The sequence below is a fragment of the Hyaena hyaena genome, unplaced genomic scaffold, assembly GCF_003009895.1.
Source record: "Hyaena hyaena isolate Hyena2069 unplaced genomic scaffold, ASM300989v1 scaffold_53, whole genome shotgun sequence".
NCBI lineage: Eukaryota > Metazoa > Chordata > Mammalia > Carnivora > Hyaenidae > Hyaena > Hyaena hyaena.
The window spans coordinates 2266831-2285319 of NW_024080686.1; the positions used below are offsets into that span (position 1 = coordinate 2266831).

At 52.7% G+C, this 18489-nt stretch overlaps 1 protein-coding gene across 1 annotated transcript in view; it reads right to left on the reverse strand.

Moving 5' to 3' along the window:
- Positions 1 to 2716: 2716 nt before the first annotated feature.
- NOL10 (nucleolar protein 10) overlaps positions 2717 to 18489 on the reverse strand; it is an 83929-nt gene continuing 68156 nt past the window's right edge. The window contains exons 18-21 of the mRNA XM_039231076.1: positions 16242 to 16415; positions 15733 to 15980; positions 6182 to 6284; positions 2717 to 3245 (exon numbers count right to left, since the gene is read on the reverse strand). Coding sequence (XP_039087007.1) covers positions 3126 to 3245; positions 6182 to 6284; positions 15733 to 15980; positions 16242 to 16415 — 645 coding nt within the window. The 3' untranslated portion in view covers positions 2717 to 3125. The remainder of the gene's footprint in view (positions 3246 to 6181; positions 6285 to 15732; positions 15981 to 16241; positions 16416 to 18489) is intronic.

Genomic DNA, 18489 nt, shown 5'->3' on the forward strand with positions numbered 1-18489 from the left:
GAGTTATCTCAGGGGGATTGGGTGGGGCTAAGGTGCTCTAATGGGTACAGGTGACTTTCAGACAACAATTCTTTGCCAATAAGATCTTGTAATTGGAGTGTATAACATGCATACAGAAAAGGGTACCAGTCTCGAGGGCAGCCCCCCCCCATGTCCTTCAATTTCCCCTTTCACTTTCTTTTAAATAGTTGTTTAAAAACATATTTAGAGGACACTGGGGTGGTTCAGTCAGTTGAGTATCTGACTCTTGATTTCGGCTCAGGTCATGATCTCAGTTTGTGGAATCGAGCCCTGCACTGACAGTGCAGAGCCTGTTTGGGATTCTCTCTCTCACTCTCAATGCCCCTCCCCTGTTCGCTCTCTCAAAAATAAATAAATAAACTTAAAAAAAAAAACAGAACAAACAGGGGCGCCTGGGTGGCTGAGTCAGTTAAGCATCTGACTTCGGCTCAGGGCATGTGCTCACGGCTCATGAGTTCAAGCCCCGCATCGGGCTTTGTGCTGACAGCTTCGGATTCTGTCTCCATCTCTCTGCCTCTCCCCCCGGTCGTGCTCTTTCTCACTCTCTCAAAATGTAAACAAATGTTTAAAAGAAAAATTTAAATTAAAAATTTAACCAAAAAATTTTTTAATTAAAAATTAAAAAAACCCACATTTAGGCATCAGGTCAGGGATATTAGAGGCTGAGGGGGCCCTGGAGCAGGATTAGGGGAGAAGTCATGACTCAGTGTGAAAGCCAAGCCCCCGTCCTGGGTGGGGGCCGGCTCCTGAGCACCAGGCACGTACTTCTGCAAAGGGCTGCAAAGGAACCCAGCACCAAGCAAACAAGTCCAGAGTATAACACTTGCATTTCGAAGAAATGTGAGGATTGTGGCAGGTACTTGAAGAATCTCAACCCGGAAGAGGGGGGGCTCCTCTAAGGCCCTGACAGGGGAGCCCTGGGGCCTGGAGGGACATCTGAGCATCAACTTGCCGAGTAAGGTTTCCCTGAATGCCCCTCACAGATCCCTCTGCCCATCCAGGAATCCCCCAGGGGAAGCGCTGAGTTAGGGGCAGTGGGGCAGAGAAAGCTCCATATTAAGAACGTGGCTGAGTTCACATGGGCGTGTGCAGAGGCGAGGGAGGCGGCACTGGGGAGCCTCACCCTGCGCTTGTGCTCACCCAACACCAGTGCCTCAATTAATGCCCACAAACACGAAGCACTAAGCTCATTTCACAGGAGGGAGTGAGACTCAAAGAGGTTAAGTGAAGTCCAAGGCTATCAAGTGGGTGCGCAGCAGGGCCGGGATTGAGCCCTGGGCTGGGACAGCCCTGCCCCCGGCGCCCCGCCCCTCACACCGGGAGGCTCTGGCCCCGTCTTAGAGGAGCCCCGGGGCGCCCCCGACTCCACAGGGCACGTCCCCCAGAGAAGGGAAATAGAGGCCTGGGAGGGCCAGGCATAGGTGTGACAGCACCTGGCCCCGGGAAACAGGTCTGCGGCGCGGCTGCTCGACCCCCTGGGGAAAACCTGCAGCCAGCAGTGTCCTTGCCTAACTTCTGGAATCTTCTCTGAGGAAGCAGTCAATGTGGGGAACAGAGAAAGGGAAGTGCAGAAAAGCTGAGGCCCCTTTCTTCCGGAAGGGGTGGTTCATAAAAAGGGTTCAGCGGATAGAAAGCTGGAAAAGAAGAGCGGGTGGCACAGGGATGGAAGGAAACAGGTGAAGCCTCTGGCCCCAGAGCACGAGCTGGGTGCCCAGTGCCCTGGGCTGGGTGCCAGGTAATGAGACTCTTTCTCTGGTGACAGGGTCTGTCCACAGACACTCACACACACATACACATACACACACACACACACACACACATTCACCACAGATACACACACAGCACAGACTGACACACCACCAACACACACATCACAGACAAGACACCTTTTTTTCTGGAAGCAGACCGCACGTCTCCGGCCTCAGAGTGGACCCCTGTCTGCACAGAAGCAACGGAGACATGACGGGGACGGGGGATGGGCCAGAAACGCCAGCAGGGGCGACCGGAAGGAACGATGTTGCCACAGGAGGAAGGGAAGGAAGGCAGAGGGAGGCCCGGCTAGGTCTGGGCCCCGGGCCGGTCACGCAGCCTGCAGCCTGGTACCGTCGGCACGTCCCACCTTCACGCTAGGAACTTTCAGAAAGATTCTGTCATGTATGGGCCACAGGGCCCCCGTGCCCGCTTTGCATAAAGAACATGCCTCCAAACTCCCATCAGTACCTGAAAAGCTTGGGAAACAAATTTAGTTTTCAGATTAACTCAAAGAATAGATCCTTCTCAAAGAAGCTACTCAAATGGAAGTATTTACTTTTATAAATGTTTTCTCCAGTTTATCTCAAATTGCACTCAAGAAACAAAAATGACAAAATCTGTATTTGGTCTTGTGAAAAGTTATGAGAATAAGCAGTAGCTTCCATTTCCTGTTTTAGGTTGTTGCTATTACATTCTCTTGGCATACAAACAGTTTTTTAAAAATCCCAGACGAACACACACACAAGCCCCAACGTCTGAACATGAGCCCGGTAGGCCGGGGATGGGGGTGGGGCGGGGGTGGGGCGGGGGCGGGGCGGCCGGGGGCGGGGGCGGGGCGGCCGGGGGCGGGGGGGGGGCGGGGGCGGGGCGGCCGGGGGCGGGGCGGCCGGGGGCGGGGGCGGGGCGGCCGGGGGCGGGGGGGGGGCGGGGGCGGGGCGGCCGGGGGCGGGGCGGCCGGGGGCAGGCGGCCAGGCGGGCCACCAGGGAGTGGCGGCAGGTGCTGCAGGAAGAAAGTCCCGGGACACGACCAGTCCTCGCGCTCAGCACGTAAGAACTTCCCACGTCAGGGTGCACGTTCACAACGTAGGAAAACAAGCCCGGGGAGGCCCGGGGAGGTCCGCGGGGAGAGACGACCGGCAGCGAGGCGCCTGGGGGCCGCACACGGACCGGCGGGGGAGGGGGCCCTTGCAGAGCCTGGGTGGGGGCGCGGGGGCAGGCGGCCACTCACCCTGCAGAGGCGCCAAGGACCGCCGTGAGCTCCCGCGCGTGCCCCCGGTCTGTGTGTGACACGCTCCAGGGACCGTCCATCCGGACGCTCCTTGCGCACTGCACGCGCGGGGTCGTTTCCAGATTCAGTGAAACGGCCGGCCTCGTCGGGGTCTTGACCTCAGGTGACCGGCTGAGCGACGCAGTGTCTTCCTTTCTTGCCGGTGCAGTTTCTCAGCCTCTTGCTGCTTCTTCTGCTGTTCAGACTAAAGGAGAAAGTTCGGTGAGAGAGAAGGAAAGAGGGTCCCAACACCCCTTCTGTAACCAGCAGCAGCCCGCCACCCGGGGCGCCTCCGGCCGTGGCCCCGCTGCGGGGAGAAGGCTGTCCCTGGGCCCCAGGGCACGCGGTCTGGCCCCGGACTCTGCTCCCACAAAGCTGCCCTGTTCATAAGCCAAAACACGTATTTACATGGCCCCGAACACAGAACAAAACCAGACTTACATGTACTGAAGGTGCATCACCACCCGCCCACGATGCCGGATGGTTCACCAGGACTGGTTCCAGAGAGCTTCTGGCTGCTTCCAAAGAGTCTAACTCCCCTGGGAAGCCAGGGGGTCTGCTACTATTAACCCCGACAAAGGCTCCGTGGACAGTGGCCTGAGAGCCCCTAGCTGGGCCAGCGCGCAGGGGGGCTCTCAGGCTGAGCAGTGAGAGCCCTGAAGGCGCCCCCCGCCTCCCGCCCGCAGCAGTACGTCCTCATTGCAGAGTCCGCAGGAGGTCAGAGCCGTGTGCTTTTCCAGTCACTTTTGATGGTCCCGAGAGCACCCGCTGGGAACGCAGAGCTCAGAAACTGTTCCCGGCTGGTAGGACTGCACAAAAGGTAAACTGAAACAGCACCGTGGGGACCTAGTTCTCCAAAGCTGAACAGCACTGCCCTTAGGCACCGGTGAGGCTCAACACCGGTCCACGGCGCTCTCTGCTCCAAAAATACCCCTCCGTGTTCTGCTCCCGCAGAAGCCTCTGTGTCCACCTGCAGCCGGCACGGCTCACCGCCTCACTATCGGGGCTGAGGGGGGAGTGCGTGGTGGGGGAAGGAAGCCATCCGGACGGCCCGAAGCCATCGAGTCCCCTGCTCCAGGAAGCTGGCTCTCGGATTCCTACTATGTCCTCAGGCGCCCATTCAGCGCGAGTCCTGCGGCACACCCCGGCCTCCCGCGCCCCGGCCTTCAGCCCACTCCTCGGGAAACGGCCACAGCCAGTCTCCAGAAATAAAACCGGTCAGTCTTCTGCTAAAACGTGTCAACAGGTTTCCATGGTTCCACTCGGGGCTGAGCACAGACCCACGGCCCACACACAAGGCCCCCCGGCACCGCACCCGGCGTACTTCCGGATACATCTGTCGTCCTTCTTCCCTGCGTCTCGTTTCATACACACAGGCCCTTATCGGGACCGTCGAGCCCGTCCGACCGCCCCCCTGCTCAGGCCAGAGCTCTGCCTCGGTGGCACCCTGCGCCTGGAGCCCTGCCTGGCCCCTCAGGGCTCTCACCCTGCCCGTGGCTCGCCCTCCCCAGCGGACGCTCCCACGGCACTTCTGTTTCCCGCTGGCGCCCCTGGCGCTGCCGTCACGAGGTGGGCTGGGGGTGCTTCTTTCACAGACGGGAAGTCACGGAGGCGAGGACCACGCGTGTCTTGCTCTGCGTGTCCCTGGCACCCGCCGCTGAGCAGGTGTCTGAGACACACGCGCTCACGGTAAGCTCAGGAAGCCTGAGGGAACCCGCATACGCGCCCACCAAATACTCCTGGGTGTTTAATACTTTGTTTCTTCGTGTGAAAAACTATCCCCAGAAGGGCTGCTTATCCAAACAATTTTGGAAAATGATGAACCTAATAAAGATAAACAGGGTGTGCTGCGGCTCGTAAGTTAGGTGCTTCTCGCAGCTTCAACACGGACGTGTACGTCCCAGGCGCTTCCCTTCGGGCCTGGTGGGAGAGCACTCCTCCGGGAGTCCCTCCCTCTCTGGCAGCGCTCCGGCAGGGGTGGCCTCCTGAGGAGCCTGTAAGCAGCGCCACTGGCCCGCAGACAGAGCCCCCTCCAGAAAGGGACTGTCACCGGCCTCTCTCCGAAAGGCGGTTCTGGAAGGCGGCCGCACCGCGTGACCGGTCCCTTAGGATTAACGGCCCACGGAGCTCACCTCCGAGTCTGCCTTCCTTCTCTGGCCTGCCCCTGCCCCGGCTGCGCTCCCGCCGCGGCCAGCAGGCCGGCCCAACGAAGGGGGCGCTCGGACGCGTGCAAGCCCACCGCTTACAGCAGCGGCCTGGCCTAGGACCGGATGAGGAACTGCAGGTCAGGAAGTTCGAACCCTGGATTTGGGACCTAATCCAACTTTAGCTACTATACAATTTAAATAATATGAAAGCATGAGCTTTCCCCTTCCATTTCATTCAGAGGTTAGAAAGTATCTAGGAGGGGCGCCTGGCTGGCTCAGTCCGTAGAGCATGTGACTCTTGATCACGGAGTCGTGAGGTCGAGCCCCACACTGGGAGTGGAGTTTACTTTAAAAAAAGTATCTATATGAAAATCTTGGGAAAACTTGAGATTTTACCTAAGTATATCACACACCTAGTTTAGAAAGAGATTTCTGTTAACAACTACACAAATCCCTAATCATTCCTAAGTAAAAGTGGGATTTGATAGCATATCCCTAAGTAAGAGTGAGACTGAATAGTTAACATCTGGTTACTCAAATGATACAACTGGCATAAATGAAACATTAATTGATGCATTCCCCAAAAACAGCCTCTGCTGGACTCAATCATGGGGACACTTTAGGTATTTTGTAGTGCTTTTGTTTTCGGCAACAACAATAATAATAATGAATTTCAGAGCCATCTTATTTTCATTTTACCACGAATTGTGCAAGCCCTGGACAATCAGGACTTTCACTTCATAAGACAGCACCTCAGGTGGCCCAGTGACACCACACGGCCACCCTGTCCCCCGGGTGCCCTGGGCCAAGCTGTGTGCCGGCCCCAACCCCGGGAACGCAGGAGGGGCTCTGGCTGTGGGAGAAGGTGCTCGAGCGGGAACACGCTTCCTCCGGGGGAAGAGTCTGGGAGGGCAGTTCTGAGGTCAGACACGCACACAGCACTCCTGGAAGGAAGCCTATTTTCATGTCCTGAAAATGACACTCAAAAACTTACCCTCTTTAACGTAAACGTCAACTGTTTGCTGCCAACTGTGGTGTCGGACACACTCAACGTGCCATTTTTTGCTTCCAGTTTCAAACGATCTTCAAGTGTTTTACTGCAGGAAGTTTAAGAAAATGATACGTTAATTAGCATTATGCTTTGGTTTGGCATTTGAATCAAGTTTTAATTAGAACTGCTCACACGAAGATGATCTTTTACACTTGTGGTAAAGACAGAAAACGGCATTCACTTAACACAACTGCAGGAAGAGTTAAGGGCACTGCTCACACTCAGGAAACGCACAGTAAAAACAACAGCTGCCCAAACACCCACTCACTTAGTATTTTAAGTGGTGGCTACAGAGAGATTTTCAGTAGTTGCTACTTATCTTACTAAATCACATTTCTGAAGCCAAAATCGAAGGAGCGCTATTTCTGAAGCCTGTAGTTTCTGGTCATGGTCAGCGGCGCATCGCTTCCAAGGCATTTTGTATTTAAAGCTCGCACAAGGCAGGAGAGCGTTTCGGTCACCTCGTTGGGGGAGGGAACGCAGATCAAGGGCCACGCGAATACTAATTTTTCCTTCGTGCTCTTAGCTCCCGGGACCACCCTCACCGCCCCCGGCATGAATCACTGGAGCCATGAGCCGGTCTGACTCCAGAGGGAAATAAGAGCAGTTGTGAAGAGGGTAAATTCTATCTGATTCAATCTTCACTCACTGCTATTTCTCCAGGGGACTTTTCCTTCCAATTTCTTATTTGAATTACTCCTCCCGCCGTCCTTTACCCCAAACGTAAGTCTCGTTTCACTTCTTGATCATGTTTCCCAAACTTTTCTAGGGTCTCTCTCTATACTCTGGTCCCCGGTTCTGGTGTGCTGGGCCCTGTAAATCTTTGTCATCTGCATAATTAACACCACTGTGCCCCGGCTTCACAATCAAGACATTCCATCTGTATTTTGCACACGAAAACACTTCATTGCACGTCGCTGTAATGTTTTATTAGAAAATCTTGGGGCGCCTGGGTGGCTTAGTCGGTTAAGCGTCCGACTTTCGCTTAGGTCATGTACTCGCGGCTCGTGGGTTCGAGCCCCGCATCGGGCTCTGTGCTGACTGCCAGCTCAGAGCCTGGAGCCTGTTTCAGTCTGTGACTCCCTCTCTCTCTGACCCTCCCCTGCTCACGCTCTCTCTCTCTCTCTCCTAGAAATAAATAAAACATTAAAAAAAAAATTTAAAAAAAAAAAAAAAAAAAGAAAATCCTACCAACCTGACAATAAACTATTTAAGAAAAAAAAAAAATCTGCACGCCGGCCCTTGTTGTTAACTTGGTTCGGAGGGGAAAAAACTGAATTAGGCTTAAAGACAAAAACCTTCCGTGAGTTTTAACAGTAGCTCTAACACTTGGAGAAACAGCAAAGCAGCAGCACCTCACGTGTCCGGATAGAAACGGGTGAGGGGAGCAGAGGAAGAAAGAAGGAAAGAACACGGTTCTCTCTTCTACTCCCCCTTCGAACAAAAGTAAACACGCTTCCCTTTCCAATCCTCCTTGTCCCAAGTAAAGATGAAGGCCCCCGTTTAAAGTTAATACTGAACAACCTGACTGAATTGAAAGACGGCCGAACTGTGTGCGGGGTTTTCTTTTGCCTGAAACACGATCTTCATCCCTAATTACTGAGCCTCCGAAACGCCCCATAAGATAAAGCGATGCCTCTTTGAAATTCCGAAGGAAACGTTTGATGTGCACACCACGAGAGATTTCTCTCCGGTTTATGACTGCTGGGGAAGTACGAAACAGGTCTTCTTTATATAATTTGAGCCGTGAAGTGGTGAGCATAAAAGTGGCACTCTTTTCTAAGCAATAATGTTATTAAGAAGCACTTTTAAAGTACTTTTCATCTTCAAAGTGCTTTACAGACGAACTAATTAATCCTTTCAACATCCCCGAGACGTGAGTATTTATCCTTTATAGATGGCGAGAAGGGAGGTGAGAAGCTAAATGGCTGGCCCCGGGCCACGCGGGGACCGAGGCTGAAAGCCGGGATTCCAATCTGAGAATTTCTGGTTTCCAGGAGTGGGTCGGACCAAAGCTGCTTTGCACAGTTCTGTGCAGGGAATTGTCTGTGGGTCTTCTGCATGGCCGGCTTCCCACGTTGCACGCTGAATGACACGAGGATCTGGTTTCCTTTTGTTTTTGAACAGGAACCCCCGTGCGAAGTGGCGGCGGGCTCCCCGTGGATGGCGGTGACGTTGGCCTGAGCTTGTCCCTCAGCCTGTTCGTGCCGTGTTTTTCTTTCCTCTCGTGCCTTCTGAGCAGCTCGGGAGCCTTGGAGACAGGGCGGCACACGGGAAACACTCATTTGGGAAGAAAGTGACTTTTCAAGTAAATTGTGGGCAATTACTACTCTTTTAAGAATGACCTTATTTCCTCCATGATGGGGTATGCACATTCCGGTTTCCTCTCAATGTGCCCTCAATGTGCACTTGTAAGAACTTGTTCTGTCTGGCTACGTGGAGAGACGATCTGAGTGCTAGAACGAGCCGTGGCAGAAGATCAGACACAGGCAGGCACTGAGCGTGGAGATTCCGACATTAAAGCGAGCGCCACTTCCCTCCCTTTGAACGTCGGTTTACGGTACGTGGCTGCGAACCAGCAACCCCTGAGCTGACAGCACCCTGAGGATGGATCCAGCCAGAGACGATGGAAGCACAGACAGACCCCTGCAAACCGTCTACTGTAACAGAAGAACAAAAGGCACGGGCCCACACCGCCTGTCGGCAATAAGTGAGGCGGAGAATTTCAGGGAAAAACAAAATTCACTGTAACCAGCGACGCCCCCCCCCCCACCCCGCGAATGTGTGGGTCCCGCTGGGAGGACAGATGTGGGCGTTTACAGGTGGCAAGAGAGGAATGCTCAGCGCAGGACGGACGGGGCTGTGAGGGGGAGAGCCACGGTTCCCGGCAAGGCGGTCTGAAAAACACAAGCGGGCACAGAGCACGGCGGACACCAGGGCGGATGTTGCCGTGTGCCCGGGGACTGACGCTCCTCGGCTGAGTGGCTGAAAATCCCACTGTGTGGAGGCACGTGTGTTCGCAGAGCACCGAGAGGAGTTAACTCAAAATAGAGGACTCGTTCCCCCACGGTCTGCACCAAGGGGAGCAGAAGGCAGGGGAGAAGCGGAGTGAGCAGCTAACGTTACACACTGTTCAGAACAAACAACTGGCAGACGCTTAGAGATGGGACGGGGCGCTGAGAACTCCGTCCGCATGCACCCCATCAAGGCCCCGAGCTCCGCAGACGAGGACGGAGGAGCCAGCCTATCTGGGGACCTCATCTACCAGCTTTGTTCAAAATTAAAAAGATTCCTAGGGGCGCCTGGGGGGCTCAGTCCGTTAGGCGTCGGACTTCGGCTCAGGTCGTCATCTCCCCACTCGTGGGTTCGAGCCCCGCCACTGGGCTCTGTGCTGACAGCTCAGAGCCTGGAGCCTGCTTCCGATCCTGTATCTCCCACTCTTTCTGAACCTCCCCTGCTCATGCTGGTTCTCTCTCTCTCTCTTAGAAATAAAGCATTAAAGAAAGAAAGAAAGAAAGAAGGAAAAAGAGTCCTAAGGTCCACTGTTGTCACAAGCGTGGGGAAACTCTGGTGCAAGAGCTCCAAGCCTTGGTTGAGGGCAGTGTGGCCGTATCTACCGCATGCCCCTTTGGACCCAGCAAGTTCCATGACTACGTCATACAGTCTGTAAAGGAACCCCCACGCACCTATATATGACCGTGAAAAAAGGAAGAGGAAAGCCAGGACCACCCGAAGCACCCCGAATCTGGGAATGTCGCACACGTGATGGCCCGTCCACTTCAGGAAGACTGATGCGGCTCTAGGCAGGCCTACGCGCACCCACAAAGAAACATTTCCAAAACTTCCTGCTGCACGAAGAGAGAAGTTGAGCCGCCGTATGACTGGCAGGGCCTGTGCACGTCCACGAAAGAAGAGCTAACACGGCACAAGCTGAGTGGCTGACTTCTCGACAGGCGCGCAGCAGTCACCTCCGGGAGGGAGTGCGGGGGTCAGAGGGAGACTCCCCTTTTATTCCACACTCTTTTTAAGTATTACAATGAAACGTGCTTATACATCACTTGTGTGCGAATCAAGCTGAGTAATAAAAGATTCTTTGTACCAAGTGCAACTCTGGAATGAAATCGTTTTCAAAACTGGATTTAAAAACTGCTTTGTATTAAAAGACCGTGTTCCTTCAACTCCTTCAGCTCCTGCGGCAGCAGCAGGGACATGAGCTGAAGTCCATCCACAAAGCGGAGAAAGTCGGAGGTGTGGTAAGCGGCTTCCCGCCACTGAGAGCACCTGGTGAACAAGGTGAATTCCTCCCAGGCAGGAAATGTCTTTGAAACCTTTGAATTTCCAAGACAGACCACAGGCTGGGTGCTTCAAAGAACACTTTCCTACTGAAGGGCCGCCTGGCAGGGGGCATGTACTCCCCGGAGGGGAGGGGCGGCCTGAGCTCTAGGAGCTCCCCTGCAGGCCCCCCCTAACCCCCTCCCAGCACCGCTGGATCACGGAGGCCGATGTGCCCGGACTCCGGACTCCGCCCGGGCCAGCAGCGTGAACGAACTCCCCACTTTCTACCCACAATCGTGATTATTGCCGCCCAACCTGCTGGCCTCTCCCCGGGCCTCGGAGGATGGACCCCTGTCCTTTCTGAGGCTGCCTCCTTGACGGGGGCCCTGGCCGCTTCTCCTGACTGCTCACTGAACTCAGCTCTGCATGTTCTTGCGTCTCTGTGTCGCTGCCCACTTGCCACAGTCAACCCACTAACACATTCGGTCCCTCAAGCCTAAAAACCCTTTCCCATCGCGTTACTGGCTTTGACTCCTTCCTTTTTCTGCCCAACTTCCTGGAAGAACCATCCACATGAACTGTTCACAATATTTATTATCTCCACTCACTCATCCATTGACTGCAATCAGACACCTGGGCTGATGCCTGAGGATCGAGTCCCAGCAAGATACTCTCCCTAATGGCCTTTAAAACCCTCCTCCACCTCGCGGGCCCCCACTGCCCCATGTGACACGCGCCACACCCTTGGTGCCCTTTCCTGCCTGCCTGGCTCTCTCCATCCAGTTTGCCTCCTACATTTCTGAAAACCCACTCAGTAGTTTTTACTGCCTACCTTCCCCTCTGCTGTCCTCCAGATAGGAATTCTTAGCCCTTGGCTACCGGTGTGATCGGTGCCATCTCTCAAGGCACACGCAGCATTTTGCGTGCAGCTGTACTTTTCTAAAGAGAGGTGGGTGGTTTTTATCACGGACTCCAGAAGAAGTTACTGTTGCTCCCAAGGGGCTCCTTCCGTCACCCTCACGGACTCTACATACTCGGTCTTTCTCGAGGACACCGTGAGAGCTGGCATCCCAGCCCCATGTCTCCGGCCCACCGCCCACACTTCCCACTGTCTGCTGAACATTAGCCAGAGGACGGCTGGGCGCTGCACACGTAACGGGCGGGTACCCAGCTCAGTACTTTCAGCCTTAAACCTGGTTTGCTTCCCGCAGTCTTGATCTCGGCGGTGACGCTGCTAGACGGTTCAACGTCACCCGACTATTCCCCTCTCTTTCACCATTAAATCCGTGCCCGCAAGACACTGTGGCGCGCGGCCTGTCCCTTCTCCTTCTGAGACGGTCTGTGAGGAATGCGGCTCCTCGCCGCCCCCGGTTCAGGCTCCGTCCCTTCCGACCTGGATGCCGTAGGGTCTGTCAGCTGATCTCGGGGGCCCACTCACCCCCCACACGTTCTGCCCACAACTGCACTCTTTCATTAAGTTTCTGAGAAAGAGGGACCTTCTATGCCTGCGAGTTTTTATTTTTATTTTCGACAACAAACCGGAATGGCTTGTATTATACCTAAGTATCCACATCACTGGGCGGAGGGCTTGGAAACAGACTGGATGGTGTTAATCTTAGTGTGACAGTGGTCCCTGGCTCCCCGGCGCTTGGGCCGGGGGCTCCGCGCTGCCCCCCGCTCACCCTCCCGCACCAGAACGCGCTTCTCCCCGCTTGCACCCGCTTCGCCGGGTCCCCACGCCACGCCGCCGGAACGCCCTCCTCCCGGCCCTGCTGGGGGGGCTCGTCTTTTTGTCCTTTCGAAAGAGGTCACTATGACGTCTTACGAAGACTTCCTGAAGTCTCCCAAAGTTAACCCCCTTTCTCTCTCGTGTGCTTTCCCCACGGCTCTCCGCGGCTCACGGAGAATGGGCTGGAAGGCGAAGGCTACAGGATGCGAGCTGGGCCTGTGTCGCCACCCCCCGGCCCCGGACGGCACTTCGTTCACGCCAGGCAAGCACTCAACAAACGTGTGACTGGCGAACGGGCGGGAGAGGCTGGCGGGGACAGGAATAAACTCACAAAGCAGGGCACACTGCGAGGCGTATGAATGCGTGTTGACAGATGAGTGTATTTATGTGACGCCATGTTACTATGCCAAGCAAAGGAAAGGACTCGCTCAGGTACGGAGTTAGGGTTCGTGATTCACTTTCCCTTCACAGAAAAAGTTTCAACACTGGGCAAGTCCGAGTGAGCATTAAAAACATAATATACTCAGTTCTGAGGCTGTGTTTTATTGACTGCATCGTGCTAGCTGACAGGATAAATCGAAGGCACTCACTCTGGTGTTCTGAAGGATGGTGGTTCAATGTTTCATTAAAGAATATTAAAATATTGCAAGTTTGGGATTTGCCAAAACGTTCCAGTCAAAACTAGAACTCAGTAAGTGGTCTGTGCCAAAAAGCCCAGCCAGCTGCAGGCTGTTCATACCAAAGGCTTATTACTTTCAGCTACAGGACTCTCCTTTTAAGCTCATGAAGTAATGTCACTTACACAGTTCTCTACTCAAAAAAAAAAAAAAAAAAGGTTAAACTTAGTAAAAATGTTTAATTGTAGTGTATTAACTTGGCTACTATTTATTCATTAAATATTCTGTCTCTTTTGTCTCTCACATTAACTTCCTGCTCCAAGCCACAGGCAGAAGGAAGTGTCAGGAAGTTGGTCAAGCCCCGGCCCCCAAACCACCAGGTTACCAGGCCTGCGCTGCAGCCCGCTGCCCCTGGGTCTCCCCGGCCAACGGACGGTTCTTTCTCAGCAGACCTTGAAAGGGTAACTCACGGCGTTGCCTGAAGTGGCCACGGCACGGAAGGTCCCCGTCCACAAACACTCACCGAGTGCTCGCGTGGGTCTGGTACCGAGTCAGAAGCCGGTAACAAAGTGAACCGGGCAGGACAACACGAGCAGACACTCTAACAAAGCACCTCCGTCCCCAGAATCAGATCCCTACAAGCAACCAGTCCTCCTGCCGCGGCTGAGCAGGGCGCCAGGTAGACCTCTGAGCACAACGGGCACAGAGAGGGCGAGGCTGTGCGCACAGCCGGTGGGAATGTGAGACAGAGGGGCTTCTCTGAAGGTTAAGTTTGGTGCCACCACGTGACGAGCAATCGCACTCCTAGAAACACGGCCAGAAGTGAAAACAGGTCCATGTAAAATCGTTTACACAAACGTTCATAACAGCATTATTCCCTATAATGGAAAAGTGGAGTGGAGCGACCCAATGTCCACTGATGCGGAACGGGTGACCGACGCACGGTCGGGCCTATCCGCACGGCGGAATATTATTTGGCAGTAAAACCAGAGGAAGTACCGACAGCTGCTACCACGTGGATGAACACTGGAGACGCTGTGCTCAGTAAAAGAAGCCAGACAGTTGCCACATCTTGCAGGGTCCCATTTATATGAAATGGCAGAGCAGGGGGCGTCCACAGGGACAGAGGGGAGACAGCGGCTGCCTGGGGTCGGGGTGGGCTGCAGGCAGCACATGCTATCAGGGCGTGGGGCTCCATCTGGGAGATGAAAATGCTCTAAAACTAAACTAAGGGGTTAGCTGCACAGCTCAGCAATCACACTAGAGACCGATGAACTGTTCTCTTTAAGTAGGTGGACTGTAGGTTATATAGTTTGTATCTCAAGGAAGGTACTAAAAAAATAAAAAAAGTGAGGCCGGTAAAAATATCTTCAAAAGACATCAACCTTATTACTAGATTCTTTTTTTTTTTTAATGTTTGTTTTTTTTTTCCAGAGAGAGAGAGAGAGAGAGAGAGACAAGGAGGGTCAGAGAGAGAGGGAGACACAAGAATCTGAAGCAGCTCCAGGCTCTGAGCCGTCAGCACAGAACCCGACACAGGGCTCGAATCCACGCACCGTGAGATCATGACCTGAGCTGAAGTCAGACGCCCAACTGACTGAGCCCCCCAGGAGCCCCTAGATTCTTTGTTTACCAACAGATCTTTAGTTCGTTGGAAGCGGAATTCTGAGCCGCCCTCGGATTCTAAGTTAAAGGACTCACTCAACACCTGGGGTTTCAGATGCCTGCTAGAAGCCAGTGAGATAAACGTGACTGGCCAGATCTCCATTCCAGAAACAGTTCAGCCTGTGCTATGATGTCCTCTCCACCCTTTCCCTACTTCCTGCATCTGAAAAACCATTTTCCAGACGGGAAGCCAGGAGCTGGAGGACAGGCACAGGGCTGGCACCAGCCCAGCCCCCACCTCCTCGGGCTCCCCACGCCTCTCGGGTCTTCTTTCGATACGACCTACCACGACCACCCGTCGCCTTCTCATCGTACACATGACTACGCAGCCCGGGAAGCCTCGGAGCAGAGCCGGACATAACTCGCAGCTTGTACACAATGTGGAACGGAGGGCCTGGCGTGTTCCTTACTGAGACACCTACAGCTCAAAGTGTCCAAACAACAGCTACTTTTTTAAGGTTGACATTTTTTTATCGTGGTGAACTATATGCACGGTGCTGGGCCGTCACCACTCTCCATTTCCAGAACTTCCTCCTCATTCCAGACTGAAACCGTACCTCGTTAAGTGATTTCTCCCCACCCCCCTCCCTCAGCCCCTGGGAACCACCCTGCTGCTCTCTGTCTCCATGTAGCTGACTATTCTAGAATACGACTCTTGCTCATCTCTCAGTTCTTTTGCAAAAGGCTTAAAATTTCTGGCAAATTGTCCAAGTGACCTTTTCAGTAATCAGGTAAGCTGAGAGAGGGATAACTGTAACTGAAATTCTAATAAAAAAGAATAATTTTTTGTTAAGGGAGCAAGAATTTGTTACCTCTTAATGACCACTATACAGAAAACTACTGAACTGTGGGGCAGAGAATAAAATAGGTTATTTGTAGGTTGGGGAAACAGAGGGGAAAAGAACAAGAACAATGAAAGAAGGTGACTTGTATGGTGGACAAGTGTTCTCAGTATGCTGGCCAGGACCCGGAGGGGCCAGGACCAGAGTGGCCAGCACCCGGAGGGGCCAGGACCTGGAAGGCTATGCCCTGGGTTTGACAGTCAGAAAGCTGTTCAAAGTCACGGCAATAAAGACCAGTGTCTTTCCTCTCAAGCCCTGTGACGCTTCCCTCACATTAACTCTGAAAGGAAAATCATCATCCCCAGGGCAGCAGGAAAAGCTGGGCCCCGGCATGGCCGAGGCACCACCGAGCGCCGCGTTACTCACTTCATCAGCTTCTGCTTTGTGGCCGCATCTTTGAAGCTCCTGAATTCCTCGCCAGCTTTGATCTCATAAAACTGGGGCTGGAGGACGGTCTGCTGGTCCTCCCTGAGCCGCTCCCGCCGCTTCACCTTTTCCTCCTGGAGGAGAAGTCTGCGCTGCTTCCTGACCTCTTCGACCCAGTCTTTTTCATCATCCGAACTCTCAGAACTTTCTGCATCACTTGGCTTTCCTTCCGGTTCTTCCTCCTCTTCCTGAAAATAAAAATAGTAAGCAGCAGCTCCTTTCCCCCGCCAAACCCCAACCTGTTCTTTTCTGGTGACCCACTCTCGCCTTCTAGAATACGTGGCAGCGCTCACATCGGGGAAAATGCCTTTTGTTCAATAAGATCGACGTCTACGGCCAAAGGTCAAACAAATTACACCTCAAGTGTCCGAAAGGCTCTTCCAAGTCACACAGAAAACTGCGTTATTAACGAAACATCAGCAAACACTACATGGTAAGGAGCACGTTACTTTTTCATGAAGTTCTTGTTGCTCCAAGAGTCTTAGCTTCTTCTTCCTTTTTTCACTAATTTTTGAAACAAGTGGATTCAAGAGCCTAAATTCTTCACTCTCTTCGTCTACTTGGAAGTCAGGATTCTCAAACATAACTTTAAATCGATCATCGGTGAGAATATTCGGAAGGCTCTAGGAGAAAAAGAAGGTGGGAGTAAAGCTTAGGTGAATAAAATCTGACCAGAGAGATGGCCTAAAAATATCTGTCAATTATAAATTGATAAGCTCCGTAAGGCATTACTTTACTAGAAAACTTTAGAGCTAGTTTCCAGAACTTTCTAACTGCCCTTGGTTTTATCTCCTACTTGCAAACAAATTCTATTAATCTATTTCAGATGGTATGTATTACTTGGCCATGCAACATGAGCTAAGCATAAACCTTTTTGGCTTAAGTTTATGCTCAATACACTGGACAGAATTTTCTTCAATTAACATTTTTTCATGAAAAATACTTTTCAAGGAAATCTGTTTTGAAATACAGCTGTTTAGGCAGAGCTACTACACTGAATTAAAATTTGTGACACGTCCAACTTCATCTAAAACTGAGAAAGGAAATCTTCAGCAATAAGAAGACACGAATTAACACGGTGGGGAGCTGCCGGTGGAAGCTTCCTGACTCTGAGTTATTTGGAAACAGAAGAGAAACTCCCATCTCTTATAGGATAGCCTCATCAATTTTTTTTCCGTAGGCCATTTAACTGTTCACAAAGGATGTACAGTAAACCTACTGGCACAATAAAACTGCTGTTGAAACCCATTTGAATAGCTCAGGGCGGACACTAAATTCCTTTTTATTTGTACCATTTTGAACAGAAAGATTTCTAGAATGTATTATAAACTTTTCTGTTCACACAAACAGAAGACAATCTTCTATACTCAGGGCTCTCCTATTGTTTCTTATCTGCTATATGCCTGGAAACCAGATAACTCGACCTACTGAACAGGGTTTGTAAACAGCCCGAATGTGGGCGAAACAGGCCGACCTGTTTGTGGTGGGTGGAAGCCGCAGATTTCTGAGTGTGGTATTTACAATCCGGCTACACAAAAATCTGCCAAATCATGCGACACTGAGGAACTCAGGCTGTTTGTTCCTGGTAGGCACCTGAAATCTGATAAACCCTTAACCTAAACTTCTATGACATACTGAGGATATATTTAAGATACACCCAACAAGTCTTCCCTATCGTTTCCAGGACAGATTTAGGCTCAAGGAAGAAACAGATAAGATCTAGTTCCTGATCCCAAGGTAACTAAGGAGGAAAAACAACACAGTAAGGAAACAAAAGCCCGGACGCTACAAGGCACCTTACACACGATGCCAAGCAGAGCTGAAAGTGCTCTGGAAGCAGAGAGGGGATGGGTCCCTGCAATAAGAGGCAGGTGAGAAGGGCTCACTGGGGGCGGCGGCCTTCCCTCATGCTATGGGAGCTATGAAATCAATGCCGTGGTGGCTATGACGCACACTTCTGGGTAAAGACAGTGGTCTGAACGTAAGGATCCCCTTCGAATCCCTGTTAACTAACTCCATTAAAGCAACAGAAAACGGACTTTAAAAAGACACAACCCTGGGGCGCCTGGGTGGCTCAGTCGGTTAGGCGTCCGACTTCGGCTCGGGTCACGATCTCACGGTTAGTGGGTTCAAGCCCCGCGTCAGGCTCTGTGCTGACAACTAGCTCAGAGCCTGGAGCCTGTTTCAGATTCTGTGTCTCCCTCTATCTTTGACCCTCCCCTGCTCAAGCTGTCTCTCTCTCTCCCAAAAATAAATAAAATACTAAAAAAAAAAAAAAAAAAAAAAAAGACAACCCTCCGGGATGAAGAGGACAAAAAAAGGAAACAGGAGCGGTGGGATTCTGGAAAGAAAGGCAGGCCTCGCCACCCACCCCCGTGCAAAGAGAGGCCTCTTCCCTGGAGGAGACGAGGGGTCTGCTGGGACAGCAGGATCCTGAGGTTGGCACACTGATGTCACCCCGCCCCTCAAGCCTCGGGACGATGGTTCTCAGAATCCGAGGGGCCCGGCGGCACCCTGCAGGCAGGAGAATAGGCCCAAAGACAGTGCTATCAGGAGCTTCCCCAAATCGACAGTTTGGCCGGGTCACCACACAGCGCGTGCAGGGTCCTGTCCCCTCGCCTCAGTTGCCATTCAGCGTTTTAGATCTTTCGCTCTTAAATACGAACAAATGACCTGAGATCACAGCAGGCACAAACC